Raw genomic sequence first — 16,271 nt, 5'->3', positions numbered from 1 at the left:
CTTGATAATCTCAATATTAGTAATTTATTAGCCTTAAAAAAATCTTACAATTAAGCTTATTTAATAAAAACACAAATGAAAAATTAATTCAAATATGTTTTATTCTTATCATATTTTATAAACTTTTAACACAGGTAGTAAGTACTCGACTATACTTAATTGGACTGTGTATATAGAGAGCCAAACCAAGTAATTGAAAAGATAAAATAACCCGAAATTTCTAGTTGTACTAATAGAATAGTTGATAGTCTTAATATTAGTAGGTATATGTGGGTTCCCGTTAGCATCATTTGCTAAAAATTCTTCAAAGAAGTCCAATTGTTTCAATTATTTTAATTTAATTTGGTCTATTTTCACATATGCATATAGTAGGGCACCTACAAAAAAAAAATATGTGATAAGTCCAGTGTTGAGTTTGTACTACAGCAATTAATATTGAACATCAGGTCTGTACAATGTTAGCAATATGTAACTCATTTTAAAAAGTCTCTTAAGCTGACATCTATCCCAAAACAACTTTTCAAGTTCAATAGAAGTGACCTGCAAAAAGTTCTCAGAAGAATTATCCCTTCAGCTGGCTGGTCCATTAGCAGAGTTTTCACTGTATTTGCTTTTTCGAAATGCGACATACTTTACGATATAATTGAAGAATGTCCGGATGATATCAGTTAAGCTCATGGATCGGAAATTCTTTCTAACCAATTAACCAAAAACATTTTTTTAGGTGCTTAACAATTTATATTCCTATAAATTATATACAATGTTGGGATGTAGTGGCGGCCTCATTGACCAAATTATTTTGAACACAAATAATGACCATAGATAAGCAACGTCCTTATATGTCAAACCAAGAAGACCACCTTTAGACAATTTTCCAAAGAATCAAACCTCACGATTCACTAAAGTTGTCGATGTCCTGATAGGTTGACAACTCTGTCAGATCGGTGTAATAAGATACTAAGTCTTCTTTTGTCGAAACGTGGACACTGACACTTGATTCAGAATACAATTTTCTTCCTTGTGCAAGAATTCTCTATAATAATGTTATATGTGTATTGGTCCCAAGGTGTACAAGATGGCATATGGATTAATGAAGTTGTTCATATATGTTTAACTTGGCATTCAAACACAAAAATCTCAACAAAATCTAGAACAATGGAGTTCTTCATATGTGTTTATCTTCGCATCAACTAAATAAACTTTGGTAAGATATTTATATTAGAATTTTATATATATATATATAAATAAAATTCCATCTACGAACAGAAAAAATGAGTGTCTTAGCAAACATCTTTCAATCATCATAAATGCTGGATAAGTAATAGATCCTGTCTTTTTCGTAAAAATCTTAAGATTGAGTCTATTTATTTTTATACACATTTTTTTTGTTTACAAAGTATATATCTCTAATAAGAGATCAAGTACTCGTTATTATTATTTTAATGATATAATATAAAACTGATATATTACAATATATTGCACATTATTTCAATAGCGAATTTTGCAACAATCAACAAATATATCTCAATCCCAACGGAATCGGTTCTTTTACGTAGCATATTTAACTTCTGGTAAACGTGTTTATTAATATTAAACAAAATATCAATTCAGATAGTATACAAAATATGTTCAGATAATATGTAAAAAATATGGAATTCCAGTAATTTATGGAACTTCCATCAAATTTTCAATATCCATTTAATACATAACTCTTCGCTTCAAGTCGTCTATTTTTGAAGTCTGGTACTTAGGGACCACAAACAATCATCACATACACGATCAGTCAAACAAAAATGAAATTCATTACATAGATCTATGACGATAGGTATTCGGTAGTATTCTACATTACTGTATTTCTCACTTTGTTACTTAAAGATTTCAAGTAGTAACTATCGGTACAAATTTAGTCATCTCTCACTAAAATCTGAAAGTTTAAAGTGCGGTGAAATAGATCAGCGGACAGACAGACGGACAAATGAAGAGAAGCGGAAGCAGTTGCATCGATTTGTTTTGTCAAGTGATAAACGATATATGTATATGTACGATATATGTGTGTGTGTGAACTACAGGTATTGGCGAAGAGACTGCGTGTCTACACTTTCTAGACTTTGACAAAACTATTATGTTCATACGCAAATAGGTATTATTTCCGAACTTCGCCTGAAAAAAGCAATTTATATGTATGGTATTAGTTGAAAAGTGAGAGTGCTTGCAAAACTGTTTCCAGAAGTCTCGTCAGGGTAGACGCATGGTGAATCGAACTTCTAATTACAAGTGTATATGTATATATATACTTAAAATTAAAAAAATGTCAAAATTTTTTTTAAATTTCACTCTTTTTTGGTGTAAAAGTACAGATTATATATAACATATATTAGAATATATATTAATCGTCTGATTCATAAAAAGTTATTGAAGGTTTATAACACTTTAAAACGCGCTTTAGCAAGAGCAAGAAGATCCCAATATATTTGTCAAAAAAATTAACAAATAAAAATAATCTAATTAATTAAGGTTGCTTTATGAAGATGTCATCCATATACCAACCTTACAACTTTTCAGCCAATGTAGTATAAGCTTTTACAATCTTACCAGTTGTACATTAATATTAAAATTATAGTACAAATTGAATGGTACCCTTAGAGCAGTAGAAGAAGAGTCTGCGCAGAGTGTTGCTACTGAACTAGAGTTATTAAACTTGAACTATAAGAGAAAAAAAGAAATGGCATCTAGTATCCGTACTGAAGATGTTATTATATATTGAGTTTAAAATAATAGTTTGATTTGTGGGATCGTTCCACACAATAATCAATAGTAAAGTTGAAAGCTTGAAATCTAAAAATTTTTCTACTGCCATTATCAAACAATAAAATTAATATTCTTATCTCTTACTACATATGCTCATACTTATGAAGCATTTTATGACTACAGAATTAATTTCATATTAAAAGCGTACATAAGTATATATCACCACCCAAAACTACACAGAACGGTAACTTCTTTCCGATGTAATAATTTTTCTTTCACATTAGTTAAATTTTTTTAATTAAAAATTCTTTTTTTAAAATTTTTTTTTTAAAACAAATTGAAAATATTTTAATTTAATATGTTTTCCTAAACAAATATCCATCCATAATTAGAATTCTAAACTATCCTACGCAATTCAAATCCAACATTAACTAAAAGAGTGATTTTGTCGATAGAGAGGTATATGTAAATAAAGATTCAGGACCTAAATAGATTCAGGACCGTACTTATATTTCTGAACTGACAAGCCTGTAAAAAGACGACACATATTCTGAGTCCAACAAGAAGTAGTATTAATCCACCCTTATAGTTCATCCTTGGATACAAATGCAGCCGACGAGATTAAGAGCACTTCGTACAGACTTTTGTAGAATCTGTCAGAACAAATACATGAAACACTCGATTCAGCACTTGTTGAGAAAAAAAATCCAACTTCTTTGAATACTTTCTACACCTAGATTCAATCCACCCAACCCTACCCATCTGAAGTTGATCAAAACAAGCAACACAAAAAAATTGTGGTTGCTTTAATATGCATGAAATTGTGATAAAGATATGATTATATTTAATAAAAACAAATAAAATAATAACTAAACAACACCTTAAGAAACGTGTAGACAATGAGAGATTATTTCAAGAACATGAACTTATATTAAAATCTATAAATCGAGTTGGTACATTGAGTGATGCACAATATAAGCACATCGTACAGCCAAGTGCATGAGAATTGTAATTCTTCATATTGTATTCCATAGTTTCACATTATTTTAATAACAGAGCTTCTAAACAATATTATTATTAATATTATTATTTTTTATGTGTGTAAAGCACAAATTTTTGTATTATTTTAAAAACTATCTAGCAGTTTAACGAGTGTATAGATATTTCTAAACTTAAAGTCATTCCAATTACGAAAGCTCAATTTTCGTGTTTGCTGACAAATATTTTTAAGCGATTTTTTACTACAACCTTTGATCCAAGTTATAATGCACGAACATTTTAGTTTAAGTTTTGAAATATTGACAATCTGGACAACTGCTGTACATTAGTAACGTCTGATCCTTGTTGCTATTATTCGGTCGTCGTACTCAGATGAGACAACGGCAGTTCATCATTATTTTATTGAGCTTTATGTCAACCCAACAAGTTGGCATTTTCTATAATTTACTATGTAGTAGGCCGTTGTTCAGAATAATTTCATGGATCCATTCGCTTCTACTGTTTACGTAAGGACAATAAGGAATAGCATGCAGGGACCTGTCATTAACCTGTGGTTTAAATCAGTTTCCACTTAAACGGATTTAACAAATGTTTTATTCGCATTTGTTGTTTTCGGGGTAGTTGCGGTTCCCGGAAAAATATTCGGGACTTAAAAAGTACTGTCTAGACAAAACGCCTTTTCTGTTAACCTAAAACAATATTTTTATTATTGAATATAATTAGTGTGATTTGTTGCCGATTTTATTAAGCTTTAATTAAATTATTTTATTTAATAAAATTATTTTATATATTATTATTTTATATATTATTATTTTAAATAATAAATTGTTATTATTTTTTGTTATAGTTTATTTATTTATGTTAAAGCTATTTGAGCCAGTCCACTTGAGCACTTTTACTCTTTCTTAACTCGAGGTATTTTTAAAACCCCCCTTTACGCCTTGACTAGATTATTGTTTATCACTTCATAAGGCTAAGCAATAATTGACCTTAGATCTGCATACCCTTCCGAGGTGCCTGTAACCATTCTGAAATTCGATAACACGGTGTTGGTAAGTCTGTCAGTTTTCGCAAATAATTTCGGCGCTCTATCCTTTATGAATTTTTTGATCAGATCAATCTCGAGGTCCCTGGGGATGTCATTTGTCGTTATGTATCATGGCACAAAAGTCTTCTCAGAGCCTGGTTTTGTGCAATTTCTAGCTGCCGAATAGTAGTGTTTGAGACCTTGCTGAACGCTACACACACATATAGAAATGACAGTCGAATTTTTTCGTTATATGTCAGCTTACTGTTTTTAGCATTGAGATTTTCATTTTTGAATAGCGGTAGGAGGTAATGAAAAATTTTGGCACAGCTAGTTCGTTTCAGTTGAACTTGTTTAAGCCATGTGAATCGTTTGTCCACCGTGATGCCCAGATATTTAATGCTATCGTCTCAGTTTACTACAATATCTCCCACTCTCACTCTCGACTGGTTCTGCCTCCTCTTTCGCGTAATGAACATATCCTTTGATTTTTTATTATTGGTTATTCATATTCCATTTGTCAATATGTGTAATACATAAATATGTTAATATATGCAGGTCTATATGTAAACAAACATGTCCAGAATTTAATCAACTACTACTTCAGCGATGTACATTGGTGGGCATACTACCGCTAGACATATATATTAAATTATTAATAAAAAATATTCAGAAATCTTTAAAATATATATATCTGAAATTTGTTAAGCATAATTGAAGTAATTAATTTTTTGAAAATCTTTTATCTTAGTTTTGTTAATATTATTTTTTATAAAATATGAAATATATTAAATGTTAGTATTTCACTTTTAAATAAATATTTCATATTCATCCGAAACAGCTTGACACGGTTGACAACTCACAAGACGGACTGGATCATATTGTAAGTGATATCCAGTTCTTGACGGAAGCAACGTATACATGTCCTGGCCATGTCGGCTTCATCACAAGTGGCATTATTTAATATACGTAGTATCCCAATCAAAGTACGTCTGCACTGTTTATTCCGATAAATAAGACGGTTTAGATGATTAAAGTCCTCAATATGGCCAGTAACACTAATATATCAAAAAACTTTGATATAAATATTTCAAACTAGACCATACTAAATACTTACGCCGCTGACTCACGAAATTTTTTGAATTTTTCTAGATCCGAATAGAATCGTTCCATTAACTTAACGATTTCCTGCATACAAACAAATATTAACAAATTTGGTGCTTACCCATATATCTATGGATATCTATATATCTATATATATCTATAGTTTAAAAATATTTCATGATGAATAATATTACTTACAACAACGACTGGATCATATAGCGGATTAATGCGAAGCAAGATATATTTGAGTTCCGATCGCATCGTTACACTTATATTATGCAATTAATGGAATAAGAATATATGGAAATAGTGATATGAAGTAAAGTTAAAATATTTTTTTAATGAAAATTAAAATATATAAATTGTTATCGAAATATAACATCAGTCTGACAATTTTTTCAGAGCAATAATGGTCAGATATATATAAAGTATGTTGACAGTTTGATTCATTATGATTAAAATCACAGCATGTTTACACTATCCCAATTAACTTAACAAATATGTAGTAATTACTAGCATTTTTAATAAGAAATTTTTCAATAATCATTATTTAGAAACCAATTTTAGAAATTTATTTAAAAATTAAAATTTATATATATATAAATATAATTACAAAATTATAAATCTTTGCAAAATCGTATATTGGTATTATTTATTTATTTCTATTTAAGCCAGTGCACTTGAACACTTTTACTCTTTCTAATCTCGAGGTATTTTTAAAACCCCTCTTTACGCCTTGACTGGATTATTGTTTATCACTTCATCAGACTAAGCAATAATTGACCTCAGATCTGCATACGTTCCTGAGGAGCCTGTAGCCATTCTGAGATTTGATAACGCGGTGTTGGTAAGTCTGTCTGTCGTATACTGGTGTCAAGCTTATTTTATATAATGAGCTACTTTGCTTCACGAATGTAATCTTTCGGTATTTTGAGATCGAAAATTACTTCTTGTGACCATTCGTAGTCTCAAATGGAAGTGAATGGCAGTGCGTTTAGTTAAACAAATAAGATCATTTTGAGCAGTTAGAGTTTATTAGCTGCTCAATAGGTACATTTTTTTCTTTAGAGAACACAATGTTTGAAAATTCGCCACGTTCCTTTGCTCTTTTGAGTCCAATTTTTTGCTGCTTTAGTATACGATCTTGTTCGTTTTGGAACTTGTAAAGCTTTACCTTGAGCTCATTTTAGAATATGCGTCGGGTAATGCTTCGCTGAGATAATTTCAGTTCTTTGGCCATTTGATTACTACTACGTCGTTAATTTCGTTTAAGTCGAGCCTTCACTTTACGAACCATTTCAAGTACGACACACAACTTTTTATTCACTTTGAGCTCACGAACAATAACTGGTTGTGGTTGTGATCTTCCAGCCATATATAACGCAATCTCACTGTTACATTTGAATTGAATTTCGAATAACTTTTGTTTTATAAAACTTTATTTGAAATACTTATGATAACTTGTAAACAATATAAACAGCTATCATTTGTATGAATGTCACGTAGTTGACAATATCAGTTTGACATATATACCTGTGTGTAGTTGGTAACACTGCAATTATCTAACTCTGTATATATATTGTCTTATAATTTATTCTTACTTCAGTCCGTCGCCTAGAATGAACTGAAGTGACAGGTTTGGGTTTAAAAGAGTATATATTATTATTATTATTTTTATGACATGTTCTATTAATTATTATTACAATTCAAGGATTTAGTCTATTCACTTTCCAGACACCTCTATTAAGCACTAATGCTCTACGCTCGCTGAATGATTTGTTAGTTTCCCTGTTTACCGATCTTCTCCGTGTAGTTTTCGGCCTTTCACGATTCCTTCTAAAAGACTAAATATATATATTTTTTTAATTTATTAGTACTTCAGTCCATCCTCTGAAATAGACTGAAAGGGAATGCGTGGACTGAAAATATTATATATATATTCTTTTAATTTATTAGTACTTCAGTCCATCCTTTGGAATAGACTGGAAGGGAATGTTTAGACTTAAAAGACTATGTATATATTCTTTTAATTTATTAGTACTTCAGTCCATCCTTTGGAATAGACCGAAAGGGAATGCCTGGACTTAAAATACTATATATATATTCTTTTAATTTATTTGTACTTCAGTCCATCTCTTGGATATGTGGCTACTTGCATTTTAGCTGACAAAATATGAATTTTAAATATTTATTGTCGTATTATATACTTGAAGACTACAGAAATGCTAGTACGAAATAGTTTTTCCTTTACTCAAAAACCCATTTTCTGTAACAAATAAAAAAAAATACGTTTATAAAACCAATTAAATTTTCATTTTATATAAATTTTTAGTTGTATGATAAGGTCAAAAGCCTTTTTTATTATTTTTAAATTAATATTTTCTGTCATTAAACAAATTGAAGCAATTCGTTTCATTGTTTTGATTGCATCAAGTATTTCATTGTCAATATCATAATTAACACATCATTTGTTCTCATCATATCGTTTAATCATTCGACTCGATGGTGGTGAGCACTGAGCACCGAACTCATTTGGGTTACAAGTGTTGCATGTCAGACAAATAAATTGAATTGAATTAAATTGAAACGAAATCAAACAAAACGAATCTCAATGAAATATGCCCACATGCAATGCTCAACACGATTTGGGCTTCCTTTATTTATTTTTGGGCAATAGATTTTCCGTTTTTGGAATATGCGATACTTGCCCGGCTCTTTGTGCCTGCTGGCTTCGATTGAAGTGCTTCGATTAATTAAATGCCACTGCACACTCAACAATGTTAACTCATTGAGTGATACCAATCAAAACAATCTGAAAGCATAGCAATAAATCTTCATTTCCCACTAAACAACATCAATAAGAAAAAAAGTGTTAACTCATCCCAAGAACAAACATCTTTTCAGCTATGTTGCGCCTCCGTGTTACCATTTCAAATGCACTGAAAGTGCATTCCCGAGCATGGCATGCCAATGGCATCCAATGTAATCAGAAGAGGTAATCAAAAAATTTTCAGTGTCTGCTTCTTTTGATGTTTGATTGATGTGATTCATTTTTCTCGATAGACAAGTACAAGTGAGTGCACATACACAACCGGAAAGGTGAAATATTCAGTGCGAAATAATCACAGTTTTATTACTTTCTTCTCGAAGAAGTTTATGAAATCAAAATGAAAAAAGAAAAAGAAAAAGAAACTAGAAGAAAAAAATGAACTAATGCCATATCAATGGCAAGATACAGATACTCATCTGTATTTTTTTGTGGGCATTGACTGGTTCACTGTTGTTGGTATTTACTTCTGACAAACAAATTTGAATGTTTCTTTGCAACATTTCATATTAAATTTTGTATCTATCAACATAATGTCAACTGTCAGAAGCACTAGAGCACATTATCTCAAGCAAAACAAAAACCGGGCACACACTCAAACGTTGCCATGCATTCCGTGTCGTTGCGCATTCTCAAATGTTCAAATGTCATTTTTAGTGAAATTCTATGTTGGCAATTTATGAAAACAAAAATACTGACAATGACATGCAAGCTTAAGTGACAGATATTTTCAATTTCAGTTTTTATCCATAGATATATCTAAGCATACACACACACACACACACACAACACACTTTGCGATTGCGATTTCGATTGCGACTACGACTACTCACAAGTACGACGGATACATAAACCCATACTCGCTCTTCACATGCAACTCGGGCGATACATTTGACAAGCCGAAACGAAACCCCTCCACAAAGTCATAAAAGCAGTCAGGCGAACAGGAACAGACACATTCGCTTTGACGGCACAACACTTCGGAGAGGTATCAACTCGCCTCACCTAAGCCGGATAGCGAGACCGAGGCCGTGAACAGAAAGCACATAATAAGCAGTAATAGTCATATACATAAGTTTAAACAAAAGTAATAGTGTAGAGCAATCATATTAGCAACTGACAACTGACACACACATACCGACACATGCACTTGCATGCACTTGCATGCACACACATGCATGCACACAAAACGCAATGATTAAAATGTCACTTTTCTTCATTTATTTTGACACAAAACTGACGAGGGCCATTATAATGACTGCTTTTCATTGTTGTGTTAAATGCGATGATTATAAGCGTGATTGAATGAGTGCTTTTTCGCGCACTTCGCGTACTTCGGGCACATCGGGTATGTCGGGCAACTCGGGCAACTCGGGCAACTCGGGCAAGTCGGGCAAGTCGGGCAAGTCGGGTATGTCAGGCAAGTTGGGCTCTTACAACGGAACCACCACAAAACAACATTTCATGTTTCTCCTTTTGACTGTTTTTTTTTTTTTTGAATAGGTTTTTTTTTTTGTTTTTATTGTTGAAGTGCACCAACGAGCCGAAAAAAAAAAAAAAAAAAAAACAGACAACACTCCGCAACATCAAACAAAAAATTTAAATTGAAAAATAAAATGTAAAATGTAAAATGTGAAAATGTAAAAATGTTAAATGTAAAAATGTGAAATGTTCTCAAATGGATGCATTTTAGCATGACTTTCAAGAGAACTGACGCCCTGACAGTTCACTTACAGAGAAACTGACATTTTCAAATTGAGGCTGTTATATTGCTGGCATTCTGTGTCATTTGGGGAAGAAAGGGGGTTACGTAAACGAAAATTTCAAAACTGATGAGTCATATTCACAACCAGCGCAGCGCAAATACAACAACAACAACAAAAAAATTAAATTGGTACGGTACAAAATGCACAACAACAATCCAACCCAACAATGATGAGTGATTTGAAGTTCATATTACACTATTACACTATTACATTATTTCATATATATACACATACATATACATATGTATATAAATTTTTTTTGAATAAATTTTTATCAGAACTCATTGTTTATTTTATTATTGTCTATTATTTGCTCAACGAATGAAGTGCATTTTGAAAAAATCAAAATATTACTACCGCTCCATTGAATGGTTTTGAGTGTACAGTACTAAATGTCGACCGGTCCAATTTAGCTACTACCCACAACAAGGATGGTGTAAAGGCAATCAACAAACACAAATACTCAACATTCTCCAGAGATGTGTCTCAGAAAATGAAAGATCTCTGAATGAATGTACATCGTTCCGCAATGAAATATGAAATATACACGCAAACATTCACGCTACTGCACTGTCTATTATCATAAAGTGTATGACATGCCCATTTGACGGATAGAGATAGTAAAATGAAAGACTGACACTATATAAATGAAGTTAACAAAAAATTTTTAAATAGACAACCAGTCCGCTATCAAGGCTACCACTTACATCAAACATCATCAAAAATCATTCCCCCGTGTGTAATATCACTATGCACTTACGGTGAAGGACCTAGAAATTCAGTTTCTTATTCTTAATTAATTTGAATTAATTAATTTTAAGAAGTGGTTTTTCGAACGGTAGTGAACTACAACAACAAAAATTCATATTTATATTATTTTAATTAATTGAATTTTTGGCTGACCATAATTAATTTTAATATTAACTCATAATAAGGTTAGTAGTGAACTCCAATATCATATTAATATTATATTTTTTATTTTATATATTATTATATTTATATTATTTTGATAAATGGAATTCTTGGCTGACCATACAGCAGTTTTGAATATTGCCAAATACACATCATTAGTGGTCTTGGAAATAATTCTTGTATTTTAGTATTCGTAACTAACACTACTTTACAAATAATTAAAAGTTTTATTTTCTAAAGACGAGCTCAATATTTCCTATAGAAAAATTTTCCGTAGAATTGGAAAATCAGAACGGTTTTTTTTCCTGTGTATCGTATTCGAGTTGTTTACGAAAAACTGTTATTTTGACTTTTCTCAAAACCTCACCCTGCATAGGTCCCCATAACTTTTTTTTTGTAAAGCTATCACATATAGTGTTGTATATTAAATTAAAGGTGAAACTTGTTCGATTATTTTAAGCTACATAATGTTAATATAACTTAATTGGTTTAGCTGCTATAGCTAAAAATGTACAGATGAAAAATGTTTTTTTGCGCTTTTTAACTTTTTCGATTTTCAATGTGAAGGGATTCCAACAAAAATATTTAAAAATGACCTATTAGTCATCTTCACGAATTTTATTAAAAAATTACTTATTTAATATATTTAAATTTACTTATTAACAGTTGCAACAGTTGTAAATACTAAACTAACTCCTCTGTCATCTGACTGGAGTTTTCCAGTTTCTTCCAAAAATCATTCACAATAGATCGGTCTTAAGATTTGGCATCAATGTAGTGTGAGCGGCTTATTCGTTAAGCATTTTGACTTTCAGGAAAAGTGGGATTATTTTTGCGAACTATGTTTTTGCTTTGCATGTTAATTTTTAAGCGACACGTGTTCTATTGGATCATTCATGTCAAAAGAATATACCAATTAACATACCTAACTTAACCAATTGTAAATGACACAGTCGTGTTAAAAGAAAAAATTGTATAGTTTGTGACATTTATAAACAAATTTTAAATCATAAACTAATGAAAGACACCTAATTAAAATGGAATAAATTGACCACAAACAAAATATGTACTAATATACCCAGTGTGATATACAGGATGTTGGCAAACAGTGTACCACAGAAGCGAAGTACCATAATTCTTTGCTTCAAAAAGCCAAAAAAAAATAATAATTTTACAGACTTTAAACTGTTTTAAAGGAATCTACTAAAAAATAGATGAAGATAGAACACTCCCACACATAAGTTTTAAAAGATATGTAAGCTTTACTTCCCATAAGAAATCTTAAAAGATCTGCACAATTACAACATTGCTATAATTACAGCTTCTATTAAAATTCAATATTTACAACTTTAACCCCAACTTTTAGTATTCTGATCTGATATATCTGGGTCTGATATAACGCAAATTTTGACTATTTAAAGTTCAAAATTTATTTCTCTCTAAATGGAATATATCGTAAAGTTGCTTGATAAGTGAAGAATAAACGAACTGAATAAAATTTTTACTTACCTCTATTATTTTTCGAACTAATCCTTTTTGAGTTATATGAAAGTTATGTGAAAACCCCTCATAACTTAACTTGTCCAAAGTTTACTCTTTCAATTCGCCAATAAATGAGTTAAGGCAGTGTCGTGGTAAATAATATTTTTTTCATTTTAATTTTTTATTGCTGAGAGTTACGCGTCTTTATGACGAAAAGAAACTATTTGAAAGTTAGAAGTATTCGAATAGCAAAGAAAAGACAAGAACAAAAACTTAGTACATTTATTGAAGTACTGAAGATGAGTGGCTGAAAATACTCGAAACAGCGTTGTATGGTCAGCCAAATTTTAATTATTATTATTTTTGTTAGGGGGTGTGCCCCCTTCCGGGCTTAGAGTAAGTCTTTAAGCCCTGTTGCGTCAATAAAAAGTAGTATAGAACCTACTTTCCAGAGTTTTATTGCCTCTTCCGTAAGAATATACGTTCCTTGGAGCCTATTTCGTATGTGCATTAGCGCAGGGCATTCTAACAGCACATATGTGACCGACTCCTCATTCTCTTCACAGAATCTAGAGTTTGCATCCGTAAGTATACCCAGTTTAGTAAGGTGGTGTTTTAGTCACCTTTTCTTTGATTCAGCAGGCGTTCATTTGATATTTGATCTGGTCACCATATTTTCAGAATTCTACATAGGCACTTGACAAACACTTACATCTTTCTTTCTGTATATCTGAAGTGTTTCCATATTTCGTAGGCGTAGTCTAAGACAGATTTCACATTTGTGTTGAAGATTTGTAGTTTGGTCTGCCTCCTGAGATCACTGAATCGCCGAATGTTGTTAAATTTGCCAAACTCGGTTTTCGCTTTGTTGATCCGATCATCAACATCTTCGTCAGCTCCGCTCTTATTTGTTACAATGATATCCAAGGTAGGTAAAGGTGGCTTTCGCTTTGTTGATCTAAGCATCAACATCTTCGTTAGCTCCGCTCATATATGTCACAATACTTTCCAGGTAGGTAAAAAATCAAAACCTCTCTAGTAAGTTGAAATAGTAATTGACTGAGTTCAATTATGATACTCTTAAAACTAATCAGCATAATAGCAGGTTCATATCATATTTCATAATAATATAGTTAATCAGGTCAATATCACATTTAAGAAATATCAAATCAAAATTAATGCTATTCTTCTAAACTATTTGGTGGGATTTTGTGATAAAAAATAATATAAATTAGTTTATAAATTGATGTAATATATAAAATATAATCAAAGTTATGTTATATATAAAAAATTTATATATTCTTGTTACATAACTACGTTGCAACCGATGTCATATTAAATAACATTCCTCACAATCGACAGACTTTTGACAACTTATTTATATATTGATACCTTCTTCAGCATTAATTTTAAGAGCTTGTCTTGTTTAAAAAAAATGAAAAAAGAGTTAGTATATTTGTTTATTTATTCATTTTGTAGTATCAATATTTTTACTAACCGAAGAACTCCTTTTGTAACAGGTTAGCACCTAAATCTCTTTCGTAAGCGAATTAATGACACACATACGGATGGGGCTACACACGGAACACTTGTACGGCAAATATGTACTTATGAAGGTACATGCATCACTGCATATCCATCGCTTCCACATCTCGCTACGTTCTTATAAATAGTTTTACACACTCGCACGCCCTGTTAAGCCGTGCTGTTGTTTTATGGCCTGAGCCGAGAAGAGTCTGTCTGCGAACTCCTTCCCTGATTGTTTTGCCGCGGCAAAGTTCCAACCATGCCGACATCTTGTGCAGCTGAAGTGATCCTAAACATACAAGTTACATACTTGAGTGCTGTCAAATGAGTATGTGAAGTGAACTTATCGTGAATGCGTGTTCTTTCGTGTTTACATTAATACAAGTCAAAGGTTCTTGAAGCTGACACATTGCAATTTATGTATAGTGACAGCTTCATATGTACCCGGTTTCATTCTCGTCATCGTCATCGTCATCGCACCCGTACCCGTACCCGTACGTGTACGTGTACGTGTACGTGTACACTTCGAACTGAACTTGTTTGATAATTTACATGCATTTTCATATTTTAAATTCGAATCGCTTGTGTTGAGTGAGCACTTTTCGACGCATTGTTTTCGAACACAAAATTATCTTCAAACACGTTTTTGAAATAATTTATTCGAAAAATTCTTATGGCAATTTTTTTAGTTATAAACGAGTAAAATATATATAATATATATAAATAAAACAAATTATATAATTTGAAATAAATTATTTAATATTCAATTTTTATTTTTGTATTTTTATAACTATAATTATTTTTATAATTATAATTATTTTAATAATTTTTATTGTGATATTTTATTTAAATTATTAAAATTTTATAATAATAATTTTACCTAATAATGAGACAGAGAAAAGAAGTTCTAGATAGTATATATATCTTCAACGACAAAAGGTTTTCGATTAATTTGATAATCAGCTCGATTTTAAAGAATATAAAAAAATGAGGTATTTATCACAAAAACAAGATAAAAGTGTAGCTTTGGGCTTACCTCAACCTCAATACGTTGTTTTTGAAATTTTTACCTACACTTGTACTTACTCCATTATCTCATTTTATATCACCAATATCGTCGAAAAGATACAATATAATATGCACTAAAAAAAAATTTTCAAAATTATTTTTGGAAAAGATTTAATATATTGTACATAAAAATTCAAAAAAAAAATTTTATGTAAACATTACCTGATAGAGTAAGTCGGGCTTGTCAAATCGATCTTGATAGATTCACAAGCAACTTAATATTATGTTTCCACTGCAACTAAATCAACTTATATTTAAACAACTTAAAATTAAATCGTTCCCACAGACAAAAGCTGATTTACGTATATTCTTAGTATGTCTCGACTCCACGCGAGCATAGCCAGAAAGACTATTCTGTACGTATGTGAAAGAACTTTTATTCGTCAGACAATTCTGTGAAAGATCACATCTCACATCTCAAAAAATTTACTTACTAAGTAAGCAGTAGAAACATGGTATACTTCTTGTTTCAACTGCTTACTTAGTAAACTACTTAAGTAACTTTAAGACTTTGTTGTTTCCATTGACATAAGTTACTTATTGCATGTGAAAGAGTTTTTATGAGCTTAATATGATTTACGATCAACGATCACAAGCAAAAATATTAGAAGCTATCAGTACCTATACGATTAGATAAAGAAATGTAAATGGACCTATGCATTGAACTGGCGTAATGCAGACTGAAAGAAACGCGGAGTTTCGGGGAACAAATAGAAGCTTTTGTTCTCCAAGAAATGAGAAATGGTAGATAAGGAAATATATGTATGTATATTAAAAGTACTAGTAACGTTTGATGAAGCAAAACTCAACA

At 31.1% G+C, this 16,271-nt stretch overlaps 1 protein-coding gene across 1 annotated transcript; it reads right to left on the bottom strand.

Moving 5' to 3' along the window:
- Positions 1–5,569: 5,569 nt before the first annotated feature.
- On the bottom strand, positions 5,570–6,197 carry LOC119662652. Its single transcript, XM_038072327.1, has 3 exons — positions 6,077–6,197; positions 5,892–5,962; positions 5,570–5,832 (listed from the first exon to the last, which is right to left on the bottom strand). Exons 1-3 carry the CDS (start codon positions 6,137–6,139, stop codon positions 5,634–5,636), a joined length of 333 nt encoding a protein of 110 aa, XP_037928255.1. The 5' UTR covers positions 6,140–6,197; the 3' UTR covers positions 5,570–5,633.
- Positions 6,198–16,271: the final 10,074 nt, after the last annotated feature.

Source organism: Teleopsis dalmanni, chromosome X (assembly GCF_002237135.1).
Source record: "Teleopsis dalmanni isolate 2A chromosome X, ASM223713v2, whole genome shotgun sequence".
NCBI classification, from domain to species: Eukaryota; Metazoa; Arthropoda; class Insecta; order Diptera; family Diopsidae; genus Teleopsis; species Teleopsis dalmanni.
The sequence above is the reverse complement of the archived record's forward strand: the minus strand, read 5'-3'. Positions and strand labels throughout refer to the sequence as shown.